The 18,835-nt window shown below is 42.1% G+C and overlaps 1 protein-coding gene across 2 annotated transcripts in view; it reads left to right on the plus strand.

The window, feature by feature from the left end:
- The window catches only part of mdn1 (midasin AAA ATPase 1), a 206,600-nt gene that overhangs the window by 153,597 nt on the left and 34,168 nt on the right, over nt 1-18,835 (plus strand). For both annotated transcript variants that reach the window (XM_017437728.3, XM_037980849.1), the window contains 7 exons: nt 2,323-2,469; nt 2,551-2,677; nt 4,373-4,478; nt 9,164-9,279; nt 10,965-11,372; nt 13,861-14,081; nt 16,810-16,947. In XM_017437728.3, coding sequence (XP_017293217.1) covers nt 2,323-2,469; nt 2,551-2,677; nt 4,373-4,478; nt 9,164-9,279; nt 10,965-11,372; nt 13,861-14,081; nt 16,810-16,947 — 1,263 coding nt within the window. The remainder of the gene's footprint in view (nt 1-2,322; nt 2,470-2,550; nt 2,678-4,372; nt 4,479-9,163; nt 9,280-10,964; nt 11,373-13,860; nt 14,082-16,809; nt 16,948-18,835) is intronic.

The raw sequence follows: 18,835 nt of genomic DNA on the forward strand, positions 1-18,835 counted from the left end.
GACACTGGGCTGTGGAATGCTCCAGTGCTTGCTGAAGGTCCTCGATCCTCTGTCATTTTAACTAAATTCTGATCAGTGCTGCCAGTATCTGTAGTTAATTTCACTTAGGCTAATGATTTAGAAGCTGTAAATGGCCTGCAGTTGTATAGCACTTTATCTTCACCCAGAGATGAGACTGAGCAATTCTGACAAAGCATATGGGAGAAGGAGACATCACACATTGATAATACCCCATGGTTACATCAGGATCTGAACACACCAATTTCCCAGAGCAAGAACTATCACTATCACAGGGGCAGACATTCAAGACAAGTCTCAGATATGAAGAGCTGGGCTACTTACAGGGACCCACCCTGAGTGGTTGACCCAAGGCTGGACAGTATTAATCATGATAGACTCCCAGAAAGGGGCAATTCTTTCCAACTATCGGACAATCACCTGCCTCTGTACAACATGGAAGCTCCTGTCAGGCATCATAGCGGTTAAGATGAATGGGCACATGGGTCAATACTTGAGCAAGGCACAGAAGGGAATTGGACTCAACAATAAGAGAGCCATGCATTATATATGGGTTGACAGAACCATAGCTAGAGACTAAGATCAGACACACAAGCCTGTGCACTGCCTTGATTGACTACAGGAAAGCCTTTGACTTGATGCCACACACAGGGATACTGGAGTGTTTGAAACTGTAAAACATCTAACACTAAGAATCTTCATTGAGAACTCAATGAGAATGTGTAAGACAACTATAGAAGCCAATTCATATTGCAGCATATGCCAAGGTGATGCCCCCACTCCTGTTTGTGCATGGGTCTGAATCCCCTTAGACAGATCATCGCAAAGAGTGGCTATGGGTACTGGTTCCAAAGAGGAACAATCAGGAGTCACCTCCTTTACATAGATGACATTAAGCTGTATGCCAAAAGTGAGCAAGACATGGACTCACTGATCCACCTCACCAGGATATACAGCAAGGACATTGGTATGCCATTCGGACTTGATAAGTGCCCCCGAATGATATCCAAAAGATGCAAGGTGATCACAACTAAAGGGGTTGAACTACTTGAAGGCAACAATGGAGATGTCCAGGACAGCTACAAATACCTTGGAATCCCACAGACAAACGGCAACCATGATAAGGCAGCAAGGAAGTCAGCTACAACCAAATACCTATAGAGAGTAAGGCAGGTCCTGAAGAGCCAGCTGAATGGCAAGAACAAAGTCCAAGCCATCAACACATAAGCAGTCAGATACCCTGCTGGTATAATAACCTGGGCAAAGGAGGAGATTGAAGCCACTGACATCAAGGCCCTTCACCCTAAGTCCAGCACCCTTAGACTGTACACCAAGAGAAAGGAGGGAGGCAGAGGATTAGTGAGCATCATAGCCACTATGCAGGATGAAACAACCAAGATCCTGGAGTGCATCGTGAAGAAAGCCCCAAATGATGATCTGATAAGTGAGTGTCTCAGGCAGCAGAAAGAGGAACCATCATGAAAAGATAAGCCCATGCATGACATGTACCACAGGCAGATTGAGGAAGTGGCTGATATCAACAAATACCAGCGGCTACAAAGGACTGAGCTGAAGGACAGCACAGAGGCACTTATCAAGAGCAGACCCTCAGCACAAGAGCAATAGAAGCCGGGGTCTGTCATACCAGGCAGGACCCAAGATGCAGGCGGTGCAAAGAAGCCTCTGAGACAGTCCAGCACATAGTAATGGGATGTAAGATGCAGACAGACAAACCATGCATGGAAAGCAATAACCAAGTGGCTGGAATGATGTACAGGAACATTTGTACCAAGTATGGACTGGAAGTCCCACAGTCAAAATGGGAAACTCCACCAAGGGTGGTGGAGCATGGCAGGGCTAAGATACATATGGTCGACAAGATACAGAAGAGAGCAGTGGTGATAGATGTAGCAATCCCAAGTGACTGTAACATCAGGAAGCAGGAGCACCAGAAGCTTGAGAAATACCAAGGGCTGAAAGAGGATATAGAGAAGGTATGGCAAGTGCAGTCCTAGGAACAGCTAAAATACTGTGTAGAACCCTCAAGCTCCCGGGCCTCTGGTAGACGAAACGAGCTTGGAGTGAAGTGGAACCACACATTTGAAAAAAATTGGGAACAATAAGTTATCGGTTTTTTGTTTGTTTTGTTTAATTTTTTTTTTTTTGATCTAGCACTCAGTTTATAATTAGCTTTCAATAAACATGAATGGAAAATGAAACATGAAACAGAACAAAATACCAATGAAAAAAAGCTAGTTTAAAGCACCACCGCCATATAAATCCCCATCTGGTTGTTTTTATCAGGTAAGATCATCAGCAACCTCAAGGAGCTGCAGAGCCTCACTGTAGACACAACAGCTGATAAAGAAAAACAGAAGACTGAGTTCAAGCACATCCAGCAGCAGAAACAAAGAGCTCTGTCTGATCTGTTCAAGATGCTTTCTGAAATGGGTCAGTTTCATTTACATTTGTTGATCATCTGTATTGCTTATTATAAATATGTTCTTTTATTAATATAATTTTTGTTTTAAGGTTTGTCTTACCGTAAAGGTTTGTTGTGGAATAGAACAGCAGATCCAGAGACCCCCCTCTGTTTGCAGCCCCTGGAGATGACTACTGCTTTCTCTGCTGTGAAGAACCAGGAGCTGGCTGAGATCATGTAACCATACCTGACTCAAAAATAGCTGACTGACCTTCCAATACTCGCACTTTTACCTAATAGTCTTCTGAGTAAAAGACAAATCCTGTTTTTCACAAACAATTTAGTATTAACTACTAAATTGTCGGGGTCAAAGCCCCTTGATGTGTTCACCTCTCCAACATGTGCCCCCCAAACATCTGAGGACTTATTAAAGCACTGGTTTGTAGATTCACAATTCATTATCTTGATGCCTATTCATGTCCTCGAGCTTGTAATAGTGTTTAATGCTAAGTTTACCACACAAACACAGCAACCCTCTCCCAAATGAAAGTCATCTATTTTAATTTGTTCAGTGTGAGAAAAAGTGTTATTTTTTAAAATGACATGATTGATAAGTGTATCAGTGGAGGATATACCATTTACTACTTTTATCAGCAAAAATATGCCAATAATTGGACCAAAGAGTGTTTTTTTTGTTGTTGTTGTTTTTAAAAGTTTAAGAATTAATAGTTTGGGGTGTAATTGTGTCCACAAGCTCTCAAATTATGCAATATTACACTTGCCAAGTTTTGAAGCCCTTCAAATATTTATAGGATATATAGTTGTCACATCCTCTTGTGGTCGAATTTTGCTAAACTTTGGACAGGGCTTTTAACTTACACAATAACAAAGTGCAAAGTTTCTAAGCTAATAGAAAACATGATGGCAAAAGAAAGGCCAGAACAACACAATTGCCGGTATTAGCACTATAATTCCATCCATCCATCCATCTTCTTCCGCTTATCCAGAGTCAGGTCGCAGGGGTAGCAGCCTAAGCAGGTAAACCCAGACTTCTCTCAATACGTTTGGGCCTGCCAGGTCTGACCGGCATCCTACCCCACCATCGAAGCCAACTCACCACCACCAGGTTTAAAATAGAGCATATGCTTCTTCTTAAAGAATGTTTGGGGTTGTTTAATCTGAAAAGTTGTAGCTGGATAAGACAAACATCTGCATTTCATTTATTAACTAAAATCACATAGTTTTTTGCCACACACACCACTTTAGCCAGCCATGCCATATTGGGGGAGACAAGTCAGAGTGTGCTCTTAACAAGTGTCTTTGACTTTGTTTTCATTCAGTTCTCTATTGTTGTGATAGATACTACTCACATTTATAGTGCTTCCTATTGGTGGACATTTATAAGATTCAGTACAGTTACTTATAAAGGCATTGCCACATTTTGCATTAGAATTATTTTGTTTGCTAACATGTACAATTTGCTGAATTTAATTTGCACATTTAAGCAAATAACAAATTCTCCTTCACAATTTTTTTTATCAGGATTCTCTCTTAATGTTACTTAAAAGGTTTTACAGTAATTGGCCTTGAATTCAATTTTCTTGGCATCCTTGGGCTTGGACCCCAAGTGATAAAAGTAAACCTGCTTCTTGCTTTTTATGTGATCATCTTTTAAAACCCACTTAAAGACATATAGCTGGGGAAATGGAAATGCAGATACAGTAAATAAATGCATGGATAAGTATACCAATAACTGTCAGAAAAAGTATTTACAGTGACTACTGTCTTTTTAAAGCAGCTTTTAGCCTTACCTTGTATTTCTTGTTTTTTTGACTGACTCTTCAGTTCAGATGCTAGGCTTGTTAAATCCTGTATAGATATGTTGTTTTGTGCTAAATACCTGCATTTTTTTCTCCGTACTTTTTGCTGTAGGTTGTTCACCGAGTTAAAGACTATATGGCATGGATGTCAGAAATATTTCTACCGTTCATGGGCCAGGAAAACAGCCATGCAGACTGCTCTACAGCATTCTACTAAGGTCACACACATCACTTTTATATGACAAGCATAATGTACAAAACACAAATTAAATTATTTCCTAATGTCTGTAATGTGTTTGCTGTCAATGCTCTGACTTCTACTTACACAGAAGTGGGGTTACTTACTTTATCTACCTTGCTGGTTATAAGCGTTTAAGGCATCAAAGTAAAATGGGGGTAAGAACATTTGGCTGTATGTATGCTTGTGGTGAACACTCTCTGATGAAAGAGATAATTAAGCTAGTTCAATATCTTTGTTGGCCCCAGGTCAGTTTATACCCCCACCGAATCATACATATGTTCTAATGCAGCACTGCTCAGCTGGCGATGTGCATGTCTGCTCTGATTGCTCCGATGTGTGTTTGGTTTTGTCTGCCTCTCTTTTTGGGCTAACAGTGAGAAGTGAGAATTGAGACTGCAGAAAATGTTTTTTACCCTTGTGGTCTGCCTAACTGCCTCATCATTGGACTGTGATTGTGAATACAAACGTTCTGTGTGGGGCTACATTGTTGACGCATTGCAACAAAAATGGCATGTGACAACCTGCCTTTGTTTATGACCGCAACGCTCTCTTGGCTCTATGGACCACGATTACCATCACATCGGTGCAATTTTCAGAAAAAGGATGCTGGTAAAGGATGCTGATATTCCATAAGACGGGGGTCGGTAACCCGCGGCTCTTTGGCGCTGCCCTAGCGGCTCCCTGGAGCTTTTTCAAAAATGTTTGAAAATGGAAAAAGATTGGGGAAAGAAATATATTTTTTGTTTTAATATATGCCACTTTTACACGGACCCTAATTTAGAAGTCCCGCTCTACTCGGCTCGGCTCGATAAAGAATGCATCGCGTTCACACGGGCCAGTTTGGTTGGTAGCAGAGGAACACCTCGTCGTGTTGCGGGGGGCGGGGCCGCGGCTCGGGGTGGTGCGCTACCGAAACTTAGCGCAAGTTGTGTAAACAACGGAAGCGCTATGGACAACGTTGGCCCTGTGTTGTTGCTGTCTTTTAAACTTATGGAGATTCTCCTGAGACAGCAGGAAGAGAGGCGCAGTGGAATAAATGCTCTGGATGCCGCGATTGTTGCGCGGAGTAGGACAGCTGTTATCCGCCGGAGATTTCAGGCTTTACAGCACCTTCAGCTGCGGGACAGACGGCATAAATGTTGCAGGGTAAGCTAAGGCTGTTGTTTATATTCCTACCTTCACTCTTTATGCTTGCATCTGGTCACACCCACGACCAATGAGTGAACAGGAGCTAAGCTAGCGCCACCCACGAAGCAGGGCCGGCCCGGCTGGCCCTACTCCAAAGCAGCTATAATAGCTATATTAGTCTATCAGATAGGCTAATATAGCTAATATAGATACATACAGCATGTGTTGCCTTCATTATAAGGGTTATATAAGGCTTTTAATTTTTTGCGGCTCCAGACATATTTATTTTTTGTTTTTTTGGTCCAATATGGCTCTTTCAACATTTTGGGTTGCCGACCCCTGCTATAGAGGAAGCGACCGAAGACCTGGCCAAAAAAGGCTACAAAGTAAAAGTCTTCAGATCTCCAGGGTCCCTGAAGGAACAGATCGAGCAGCTGTCACGGAGCAGGAAGGAGGGGAGAAAAAAGAAAGGCACCTCCAGCATGGAAAGAGGAGAGAATTATAAAGGGAGGCTCTGGGCTTTCAAGAGAACATCACCACAATCATCATGAGAACTGAAGGATCCGTTACTTTCCCCCCATGGCTATTCCTCTTAGAGATAAGTCAATAGAGGGCTGACTTAGTGACTAAATTATAAAAAGGTTAATCAGGGATTCATTCTCTTCTGGGCTGCTGGCACCGGTAAGGGCTCTCCCAACAGAGTTGGGAGTTTTTTTCCCTTCTGAGCTCTCTTCAAGAGGCTCAACAGGGTCTCGCTAATTAACCCCTGCTTTGGAAGCTGAACATGTTTTTTTTTTTTTTCATTGTTTATGTTGGCATGATTGTTTGTGTTTCACCGGTTCATACGTTACTAGTTCGAGTGATGGGGAAGGGGACTACTAAGTGTCAGTATTGAAATGAAGGAGAAAATTACTTAAATGGAGAGGACTCAAATTAAGTTGGTTTCTTTTAATATAAATGGAATTAACAGCCCAGTTTAGAGATGGAGAGTTTTATCAAAATTAAGAAAGGATAGAGTTCATATAGCAATGCTACAGGAATCCCACCTAGACAATTCAGAACATGCTAAGCTGAATAAGATGGGATTTAAATCTGTGTGCTTTTCTTTCCATAGCTCCGGGAAACGAAGAGGGGTAGTGACCTTAATATCAAGTGCCCTGCACTATGAGCATGTTGAAGAACATATAGATAGGGAGGGTCGTTTTATTTTAATAACAGGGAAAATAGATGGGGTTCTGATAAGTCTCCTTAACGTCTATGTTCCACCAGGAAGCAATTGGTCCTTTTATAAATACATGTTTGAACTGGCGGTAACAAAAAGTCATGGTATATTGATTTGTGCAGGATATTTTAATATTAGGTTGAACCCAGGCCTGGACTCATCAAACGGAAAATGTATGTCTAAAAATACCAGTAGAAGAGTAAGGAATATGATGGGAATAGGGAATGTATGGAGAGATAATAACTGGACTAGTCGAGAATACACACACTTTTCCTCTTCCCACAACGTTTACTCACGAATAGATTTTTTCTTCATGTTTAAAAAAGACGTCCATAGAATAGAAAGTTGTGAGATCGGGTCAAGTTCAATCTCAGACCATAGCACAGTCTATATCTCTCTTTACCTGAACAAGAAAAGTAGATCCACTCTTTGGAGGTTAAATACAAGCTTATTAAATAACACAACTATTAAGGAGAATAGGATACTTGGAGGAGAATGATAATGAGGAGGTGGGGCCAACAATACTTTGGGATGCTCTGAAGGCGGTTCTCAGAGGGAGAATAATAACCATTTCCACCAACAAAAAGAAAATTAGACAACAAAAACAAAACCAGTTAGAAGAGGAATTAAAGAATCTTCAGATAGAACATTCCAAATCCCACCAGGAGGCAACTAAAAATAAAATCGGAGGTAAAATGTGAAAACTACCGTCCAGTAAGTGTGTTAAATATTGACTATAAATTATTTACTGCCGTAATAGCACAGAGACTGGAAGACGTCTTACCAGATATAATTCATAAGGACCGAACGGTCTTTATCAGACAGAGACACACACAGGATAACATCAGAAAAACCTTTCATATTTTAAATCATGCAATACAACAAAAAACAGAGACTCTGGTACTGAGTTTAGACGTAGAAAAGGCCTTCGACTCAGTTAGGTGGTCCTTTCTTTATAAAGTGATGTCCAGATTTGGGTTTCACATGGATGTTATAACAGCTCTGTACAATAAACCGTCTGCTAGGATAAGAGCCGTTTGACCTAGAAAGAGGTACAAGGCAGAGATGCTGTTTCACCGCTCTTTTTTGCCATTTTCATAGAGCCGCTGAGTCAGTGGATTAGGCAGAGGTCCGATATAACAGGAGTTCAGATGGCGTCGGGGGAACAAAAGTTGTCCCTGTTTGCAGATGATCTGTTGTTAACGATAACAAACCCAGCGCAAACTTTACCCACACTTATGGAGATGATTTAAGAATATGGCTCACTATCAGGTTATAAGATAAACATTACCAAGACTTGGGTATTTACACTAAATTACAACCCACAGATCCAATTTAGGAACATATACAAATGGAATTGGGATGCAGAATCCATAAAATATTTAGGTGTCATATTATCCAAGGACTGGTCTAAGACTTTTGATGCCAATTATAGACCCCTAATATCAAAGCTTAAATCAGACATACAGAGATGGAGTTTGATCCCTTTTTCAACTCCATATTCTAGAATAGAATCAGTCAGATTGAACATTCTTCCACGACTGTTGTACTTATTTCAATGCTTGCCTGTTAAGATACCAGAAAAGCGATTCGTGGAGTGGGACAGATTAATATCTCAATATATTTGGCAAGGAAAACGGGCCAGAGTGAGGTATAGAACTCTGCAGCTAAAGAAGGAGAAAGGGGGACTGGGTCTTCCAAACTTACAGGCCTATTACCTGTAATGGCAGAAGGTTGTACTTAACTATGTTTCTTTTGATTATTTGACATACAGTCTATCCAGCTAAATTCATGTTTCCTCCACCCAGTAAAAACCTACCTAAAAGTGGTGCTGAGGGTGCTTCAGCAGGCAGCAGCCAAGAGCTTGTCTGTGCTGCATTTACTGACCAGAACAATATTTGATTTTTGAACATTGCCCACTCAATCACCAATCAAGGCTGGTCAGGCTAAGTATCAGCTGGTGCTGGTCACAAGCCAATTCCCCAGTGCAACTCGAATGACAAGTGCTGGTTACATAGTGGAGTTACGGTTTGGTGGAGGCATGAACTGACCAAGATCTAGCTTTGTCTGGACTACAGAAATCATGTGACATAATGGGCTTAGTGAATACCAGGTAAACACTTATTTGTTGTAATCAAAAGCTAGTGAGGCTTATCACCAAAAAGGCTTCTGTTTATACTTTACTCTGAAATATGAGATCTCGTAATAAACAGACATTCGTCATAATGAGAAGATTTTATCCTGTGTGATGGTGGTGGTGTGGCATCCCTTTGTATTTGATTTTCAGTCTGTGTGTTTCTGTCTGGTTGTAGGAGCTGAGTGTGGGGACCATAGAGCGCTGCAGAGGTTTCACCGCTCACCTGTTCAAACTTCTCCTCAAACAGAGGTCCTGGCTGGCCAAGCTCACTGATCAGTGGTTCTCCCTCAGGTGAGTCTGATTACAAGACAGATGATCCAGTCAAATCAGACATATATTAATTGATCTGAAAAAATCAGATTTGCTTCTTTTAGCCCCTTTAGAATTTGCGTTTGGAATGTAAGCTGCTCTTATTTTTAAGAGATCTGGTTTTATTTTGAAACGGCAAGTTAAAAGTTCTTCCTATTTTTCGCTTGAAGTTTTCAGGACTTCAGAAAACAAAATCTGCTGATCCTATTGAATTCTCTGCAATTTCAGTTCTAATCTGAAATAACACACAGGATCTTGCTAGCTGTGAACTGAAAATAGTCGCGATAAAAAAAAAATCATTTAGTAGTTAGGATTCAGATTCATCATCTGTCAGCATTTAAATACATTAAAAGATAATACTGAAGTAGCAGTTTTACCATTAAACTTTATTATTAAAATGACAATTAAGCAGTTTCTGATTTATTAAATGACAATTAAGGTTTTTGATTTTAAAACAGTTATTTGATAGTCAATTCAGTCAAGAGATGTTAAAATTATTTAGTTTCGGACATCAGTGTTCACTACTACTTTTAATTAAGTTCAGTTCATAGCGTAAATTTTGAAACTTTAGTTTTATTAAACAACTCTTGCTCTGTAATTCTGTAATCTAATATTATCATCTCATTTCTTTATATATAACCCCACTGCTCTCAAAGCATCCCAACACAGGAAAAAAAACATTTAAGCTCTATTTCCTTTTGTTGAAATATCATGCAGAGAAGTTGCACTTTATTAGAGCATTGCTTGTTTGTGCTGAGTTGCAAACCAGTTAGCCTAGTGTTTTCAAGTTATTTTAGCCAAAGTTTACTTTTTTAAGATAATAGTCAAATTATGCACATAACTGCACACAGAAGTTTACTTTAAAAGTGCAAAAGACCCTTTAAAAGGGGGTCAGAAAATGCCTTTTCTAGTTCAACGCGTTTGTGTTGTTAGCATGAAATGCTAACTTCTGAGAATTGTTGTGATGCTCAATAACCCACCATTGTTGTAAAAAAGAAATAAATGGACCATTGGAGTGAAAGGAGATGACACCACTCTCTCTCTTAAAGCACTCTTGTTACATCATTTAAACATAATATTGTTGAAATTTTTTTTATGAAGCATTAAACTTTGATATTGAAATGGTACACTTATTTTTTTTCTCCTTTGACTATACCACTTGTCAGTCATTCTTATTTGTCTTTAATTCAGTGCTGTATGTCCTTTGTTGCTTTCAAAAACTGGCAGGATGAGACGACTAAAAGACACCATGGTTGTTTTTTGTTTAAATGTCCTTAGTCTGTTTTTTTTTTTCTTTTTTGTGTGAATGCCGAGACAGCATTTTCCTGTTTATAGTTTCTCTTTTGGAACTTTACAGATCTAACTTTTATACTTTTTGAAATATTTACCTTTATTAACATTTTTTTCTGACTGATTTGGAGAACTCTTCAGATCTTTAAAAAACTCTGTGCTATTTGAAACCTACTTCAGCAGCTGTTTTGCTAATCTTAGCTTTTCGCTATTGGTTTGATTTTTTTTTCTGCTTGTTTTAAGTCAGTTTCAGGTTCTTCAGCAGATTTCAGCAGCCATTCAGCACTCTACATTCGCACTGCATTTTCACAGATAATGTATTTTTTTCTAGGTTTTGTTTTGTTCTTTTTTTTTTACGTTGTCATCACCTTTTGCAGGTTACAAACAAGCAATATACAGGATATTAAAGCAGACCTCCAGACTCCTGGGAAAGTCCTGGGGTGCATCCTCCCTCCACAAGACCCTCTCCAGGACTGGGTCAGGAGGGTCCAGGTTCTGGCTGCCCAGTGTTTCACACTCCTGCAGCAGCTGTTCTGGCTCCTGCAGGCCTGTCCTGAAGAGGACCAGCAGAGGATGGAAGCCAGCACCTGCAGCCAGAACCTTCTGAGATGCTTGTCCCCTTTGGACCCTCAGTACCAACCCTTCGGCTGCCTGCTGAGGAGGGGGGGTATTGCATGGAGCCAGCTTCATCAGCAAGTTGCTGCCATGTTGAAGCACACACAGAGTCTCAAGGAGGAACTGGGAACTCTGGTACAACTGGTCTCTGAAAGGGTTCTTTACACATGGTAAACTATAATTCCTCGTGTTTATTATTGCCCACCACCAAAGGCAAAAGGGGACAATGTTTTTGCTTGTGTCTCTGTGTGTGGTTGGTTGTTTGTCTGTTAGCAGAATACTTATTTTCTTTGCTTTCCATGAGCTAGTGGACAGCTTATCAACCTAAGTTAACATGGATAGATCTTTGACAAATACTGAGCTAAAATTTGGTGTAGTTGTAGCTGAGTCATCCCTGATATATAGTGCCATCGCTGATCACTCAAGATCTTTTCATAAAACTTTGTCATTAACTAGTGTAGTCTGTCTGTACAGTGTCTGTTAGCAAAATGCTTGTGTAGTTTCTCAGTCATCCAAAACCTGGCAAATCCAAAAAAGGTTAAAAAACAAAACAACTGGACTTCTGTTCTGTAGCTAAAGGTGTTTTGCTTTCCATCCAGAGAGCTTTCTCAATTCAAAACTGGAGAGTGTGGAGTTCCAAGCTTTTATATGTTTGATTATGTAAGCTGAATTCACATCTAGATTGCACTCACTCTCCTCACAATGGAGAGTTGTTAGTGTCTTTGTTTGCCTGGCTCGCAAACTAGATGCTTTCTTCACATAAATGAAAGTGTTTATTAGCGTGAAAATGACTTGGTATCAAGCTAAATGCTCTATTGTAGGAAAACTGAAAACTGGAAAACTGAAATCTAAGGCTTTCTCGTTTGTTTTAAGTTGGTTTCTTTTGTTTGACGTAAATGGCTTCCTTCACCCCCTCTCAAACCATCTGTCTTCTCTGTTCAAAATATAAACATTTTGGTCCTAAAAGACTTGTCCCTCATTGTTGACGTGTAGGTGCACTGCTGAGTTCTGTCCTCTCCTGTGTTGAGCCATGCATCTGTGGTGATGGTGTTTAGCTTCTCTAATATAAAGGTCTAAAAATTCCTCGCTGCACTGAACTACAAATACCACACTGTTCAGTTTGTTTGGGTGCTTTCTCCTCAGGATGGACCAGCTTCTAAGTGTCCTGTTGGGTTTGAAATGCATGAATGTTGTATTTGCAGAAAATCCTTCTGAGTTTCTCAGATACTCCAGCAACATAGGGAATGGCAACATTTTTGTGTTTTTTTCCTCCCTATTCTGTTTTGTGGAGTGTTTTTTAGATTTCCTCGATGACCTGACAAAAGCCCAGTTAGTTATCCACATGTGAGCTTTTTTGACGTGTTTCTGTTTCTTAATGTGAGGAGAGTCAGTGTGAATGTGAATCCAGCTTACATACCCAAATATTTAAAAGCTTAGAACTCCACACTCTTTAGTTTTGAATTAAATAAGCTCTCCGGATGGAAAGCAAAATGTCTTCAGCTACAGAACAGAAGTCCAGTTGTTTTGATTCAGAAACTTTTTTGGATTTGCCATGTTCTGAATGACTGTAAAAGCTCTCTACACTAGCATTTTGAAGAATCTACACCAGCATTTTGCTGACAGACAGACAACAATAACTAATAGCAAAGTTTTATGAAAAATAAAAAAACAAAAAAGCTTTTTGCATTGATTAGCAAAATATCTCATGAACCACAGGACACATTTTATTGAAACTTCCAGAAAGTACCCAGTGGATGAATATCTTAATAATATCTAATAATAATAATACATAATTTTTGTAGTCATCCCATTTCAAGATGGCTGCCACAGTTAACTGACCTTAAAAAACAAAATCAGCTATAATTCAGCCAATTTTACAAATGCTGAGCTGATGTTTGGTGTGGTAAAAGCTGAGCATAATTTCCGATGTACTCAGAGTGCTCCACCATGTGCAATATTTTTGCTTAAAACTGTGGCAATAACTAATAAGTGTCTGTTAGCAAAATATCTCATGAAGCACTAACAAGTTCTTAATGAAACATTCATGACATATTTACTGAATGTACATCTAACTAATTAATTTTTAGCATCAGTCCAATTCAAGATGACTGTCCACGGGTGGGCAATCTTGGTCCTTGAGGGCCACCATCCTGCATGTTTTACTTGTTTCTCTGCTCCAACACACCTGATTTGAATAAATGGGTGATTAACAGGCTTCTGCAGAACATGAAGAGGTGATTTAACCACTGAATCAGGTGTGTTGGAGCAGGGAAACCAGGAAAACATGCAGGATAGTGGCCCTCGAGGACCAGGATTGCCCACCCCTGGTCTAAGGCTTTAACTCCGTTTTACAGATACTTGACTAAAGTTTGATATTGTAGTACCTGAGAGTCAGTCTCAATACATAGTCTGTGCTTAAACATATCTTGTAAAATTGCAGGAGATTGAGTTTAACTTCATTTTCAAGATTTGACAAAAATACCTACAACTCCAATATCTCTCAACGTAAAATGATGTTAGTCTCAAATTATGACATGAAAGGCAGTGGATGATAAGCATTCTTTCAAGGAATACTAGACTATTCATTTGTTAACTAAGACAGCAGCTACACGAGCTTAAATAAGTAGAATTACATTTTGTTTGTTTTGTTTTCTGTAGGAGCAGTTTTGATGCTTGCTGTTCAGCAGCAAACCAGCTGGCAGCTTTGGCGGATCAGATGTGCAGCATAGAGCAGCTCTTCACTGTGAGTGTGGGTGGGACCAACAATCAGCCAGCCATAACACTGAGCCTTCGGTATGTTCAAGGTCAGGTGGAGGCTTATGTCACAGAGTTCACCATCTGGAAGACCCAGCTGCTTTGCCTGGGGCCACAACCACCAGGTGAGTGCACTCAGGGTTCCTACACAGTGTTGGAAAGTTTGGAAAAGTCTGGAATTTTGATATTGCATGTCTGGATAAGTATGAAACAAAAAAAAATATAGGGACCTAACAGCCCGTATCAAAGGGCCCGGTACCCCACACTCCCGGAGCACCCCCCACAAGATTCCCCGAGGGACACGGTCGAACGCCTTCTCCAAGTCCACAACACATGTAGACTGGTTGGGCGAACTCCCACGTACCCTCAAGGACCCTGCCGAGGGTATAGAGCTGGTCCAATGTTCCACGGCCAGGACGAAAACCACACTGCTCTTCCTGAATCCGAGGTTCGACTATCCGACGGACCCTCCTCTCCAGAACCCCCGAACAGACCTTACCAAATGATCCCTCTGTAGTTGGAACACACTCTCCGGTCCCTCTTTTTGAATAAGGGGACCACCACCCCGGTCTGCCAATCCAGGGGAACTGCCCCTGATGTCCACGCAATATTGTAGAGTCGCGTTAACCAACACAACCCTACAACATCCAGAGCCTTAAGGAACTCCGGGCGAATCTCATCCACCCCCGGAGCCCTGCCACCGAGGAGCTTTTTAACTACATCAGTGACCTCAGCACCGGAGATTGGAGAGCCCGTCCGAAAGTCCCCAGGCTCCGCCTCCTCAATGGAAGACGTGCTGGTGGGATTGAGGAGGTCTTCAAAGTATTCTGCCCACCTACCCATGACATCCCGAGTAGAGGTCAGAAGCACACCACCCCAACTATAAACAGTGTTGGTGCTGCACCGCTTTCCCCTCCTGAGACCCCATATGGTGGACCAGAATTGCCTCAAAGCCGTGCAGAAGTCTTTCTCCATGGCCTCTCCGAACTCCTCCCATGCCCGGGTTTTTGCCTCAGTGACCAGCCGAACTGCATGTCGCTTGGACTGCCAGTACCCGTCAGCTGCTTCTGGAGTCCCACAGGCCAAGAAGGCCTGATAGGACTCCTCCTTCAGCCTGACGGCATCCCTAACCGCCGGTGTCCACCAGCGGGTTCAAGGGTTGCTGCCGCGACAGGCACCAACTACCTTGCGGCCACAGCTCCAATAAGCCGCCTCGACAATGGAGATGGAGGGACGGAACATGGCCCACTCAGACTCAGTGTCCCTCACCCCCCCTGGAACGCGTTTAAAGTTCTCCCAGAGGTGGGAGTTAAAGCTCCGTCTAACGGGAGACTCCGCCAGACGTTCCCAACAGACTCTCACAATACGTTTGGGCCTGCCAGGTCTGACCGGCATCCTCCCCCACCATCGGAGCCAACTCACCACCAGGTAGTGGTCAGTTGACAACTCCGCCCCTCTCTTCACCCGAGTTTCCAAGACATGCAGCCGCAGATCAGATGAAATGACAACAAAGTCGATCATTGAACTGCGACCCAGGGTGTCCTGGTGCCAGGAGCACATATGGGACACCCTTATGTTTGAACATGGTGTTCGTTATGGACAATCCATGACCAGCACAGAAGTCCAACTCGGGGTTCAGATCAGGGGGGCTGTTCCTCCCAACCACACCCCTCCAGGTCTCACTGTCATTGCCCACATGAGCGTTGAAGTCCCCCAGCAGAACGAGTGAGTCCCCAGGAGTGGCACTCTCCAGTAACCCCTCCAAGGACTCCAAAAAGGGTGGGTTCGGCGCATAAGGGCAAACAACAGTCAGGACCCGTCCCCCCACACGTAGGCGGAGGGAGGCTACCCTCTTGTTCACCAAGGTAAACCCCAACGTACAGGCACCAAGATGGGAGGCAGTATGTCCACTCCTGCTTGGCGCCTCTCACAGGGGTCAACTCCAGAGTGAAAGAGTGTCCAACCCCTCTCAAGGAGACTGGTTCCAGAGCCAGAGCCGTGCGTTGAGGTGAGCCCGACTATTTCTAGCCGGAACCTCTCAACCTCACACACCAGCTCAGGCTCCTTCCCCACCAGAGAGGTGACATTCCACGTCCCGAGAGCCAGCTTCTGTAGCCGAGGATCAGACCGCCAAGGTCCCCGCCTTCGGCCACCACCCATCTCACATTGCACTCGACCCCTTTGGCCCCTCCCATAGGTGGTGAGCCCATGGGAAGGGGGACCCACGTATCCTCTTCGGGCTGTGCCCGGCCAGGCTCCATGGGCGAAAGCCCAGCCACCAGGCGCTCGCCAACGTGCCCCACCTCCAGGCCTGGCTCCAGAGTGGGGCCCCGGTGACCCGCATCCGGGCGGAGGAACACTTTGTGTAATATTAAAAAACATTATAAGGGGTCTTTGGGCTGCACTTTGTCTGATCCCTCACCTAGGACCTGTCTGCCTTGGGTGACCCTACTAGGGGCATGAAGCCCCTGACAGCATAGGTCCTAGGATCATTGGGACACTCAAACCCCTCCACCACGATAAGGTGGCAGCCCAGGGAGGGGATAGCTAAAAATCTAAATATTTTATTGTTGCTCAACAGGAGCAGGGTATTCTTCTCATTGGCTGTAAAAATAAACATCTTAATAAGATTTCAGCTCTTGGTTCATCAGCCACCACGACTGATAATTTCTATAAGAAGAAACAGATCATTCTATGGGAATGAGTGATCAGTTAGTGATGGATCATTTCTTTGTTTAAATATTTCTGCCAAACCACCTTCAGATCAATGAGTTTATCCTCTAAAAATGTGACTTTAGTTCCAAAATGAATTTAGAGCCACAGTTTGACAGGAGCATTTTCTTTTCTTTCTAGAGCACGCCTCTTCCTTTTGTTCAGAGTTCTCAACTGAGCTGGAATCCAACATCAGCAAAGTGTTGTGTGCTGTCCAGACCCTGATGAAAAGAAGAGAGAGAGAGCAGCAAGCAGAGCAACAGGGAGACATGCAGACAGGTTTGTGCTATAAACTCCAGTTTTCATTATCATGTAGACTTGTTTACTCAGCTGGTTTGCATAAAAACATCACTGATAGTTATATTCATAGCTTTTCACTGACATGTCACTTGAGATTCTAGAAGTTAAAACAGGCAACCAGAGTCTGTTCCTACATCAGAAAAATATATGAAGAACACTCATTTATGTGCTTTTGTTATCAGATTTGGACTAGAATCTTACAGCTACAGTTAACTGTAGATATGTGTCTTCAAAACATTTTCTCATGAACATCAAAAAAAAAAATTTGTTTTCAAAACTCTAAATCCTTACTGACTAGGCTTGGGCATTGACTCTTGCCACCGATTGGACCCAGGACTAACATGCTGATTCTCCCGGAATCATTGAAATTTTTAAATTTGGTTTCCTAGTTTCAATACCTGGAAAGCGAAACCGCAGAACAACAACAAAGACGAATCTGCAGAAGGTGTGTGCAATACCGTGGACATTGTACGGCAACAATCAAAAGTGTGGCGCGCCAGCGCGTAGTAGTCAGATGATCAATTTAAATCATTGTAGCCGGAAAGATGAACCCTCTCTGAGACTCTATTTTAATGTGTATCAAAAACACAGACTTCGAACTATACACCAGTTTTTAAAATGTGTCGATGGGCCAAGTAAAAAAAAGAGTTATGATAAATAGTTCACACTGCATCTTTTTTTGAAAATCATTGTCATATTTGGAGTGCGTTAGAGCGAGAGGCAGAAGCAAAGACGAAGAGTCTCGGGGTGAAAACACCCCTATCCTACATCCATTATCACTCCCAAACCCGCCGAACAAAAACAACACACACCCCTCTCCATTCTGACTGAGGCCCAAAGTTATTAGTCAAGTGCATAAAAAAGCTACAGGAAAAAGAAGAAAGAGGTGCAAAAGTTGAAGGATGTTTGGCGGTGACGAAAAAACAAACCAGCAAGTGCTGGAGTGAGTAATGAGGTTTGTGATATTTAGCATGTTCAGTGGTGCAGTGATTAGAGCTGTCGCCTCCCAGCAAGAAGGTTGCAGGATTACTTCCCGACCTCGGGTCTTTCTGGGTGGAGTTTCCATGTTTGCCATGTGAACACGTGGGTTTACTCTGAGTACTCCGGTTTCCTCCCACAGACCAAAACATGAATATAACTGGTTAACTGGTAAATCTAAAATTGTCTCTAGGTGTGGGTGAGAGCATGAGTGGTTGTTTGTCTCTGTGTCCCTGTGATGGACTTGCGACCTGTCCAGGGGGTCTGCTGCTCTCACACAGTGTTGGCTGGAGATAGAGACCAGCTCCCCGTGACCCGGAAAGGAGAAATGAGTAAAGAAAATAAGATGGATAGATTTATAGTTGGGGTGTAGTGTATTGTGTTTAGTGTTAAGTTCAGTCAGTTTTAGTGTGTTTGAGTCAAAAGAATGAGGCGATTTTTGAACTTGGAGCTCCAGCTTCTGTTTGAGATGGAGTACCCAGAAATGATGCCTCAGCCTAGCACGCACTGCAGTCAAAAACAAGTAAGTAAAACAATAAAATATGTCTAATGCGAACACTGAGGCAGCTAACAAGTCATACTATATTATAGGGCTGCAACTAACGATAATTTCAATAATCGATTAATCGGGCGATTATTTTCTCGATTAATCGGTCGTCTTGGAATTCATTCATTCATTTTGGCCCACATAAAAAAGTTATCTGTATGTAAAAGAGTAGGTTGATGTAAAACTTTTACTACTTTCTTATTTTTAAATAAACCAATATAAATTCAATTCAACATTCTCACTTTATATACTTAGCTCTCAAGCAGAAAATAACAATAGCTTATTTACCACCAGTGTTTCACATCTCTAAAAAACTAAATCAATTAAACACACACACTACAA

The sequence above is a fragment of the Kryptolebias marmoratus genome, linkage group LG17 (assembly GCF_001649575.2).
Source record: "Kryptolebias marmoratus isolate JLee-2015 linkage group LG17, ASM164957v2, whole genome shotgun sequence".
In the NCBI taxonomy this organism is placed as follows: domain Eukaryota; kingdom Metazoa; phylum Chordata; class Actinopteri; order Cyprinodontiformes; family Rivulidae; genus Kryptolebias; species Kryptolebias marmoratus.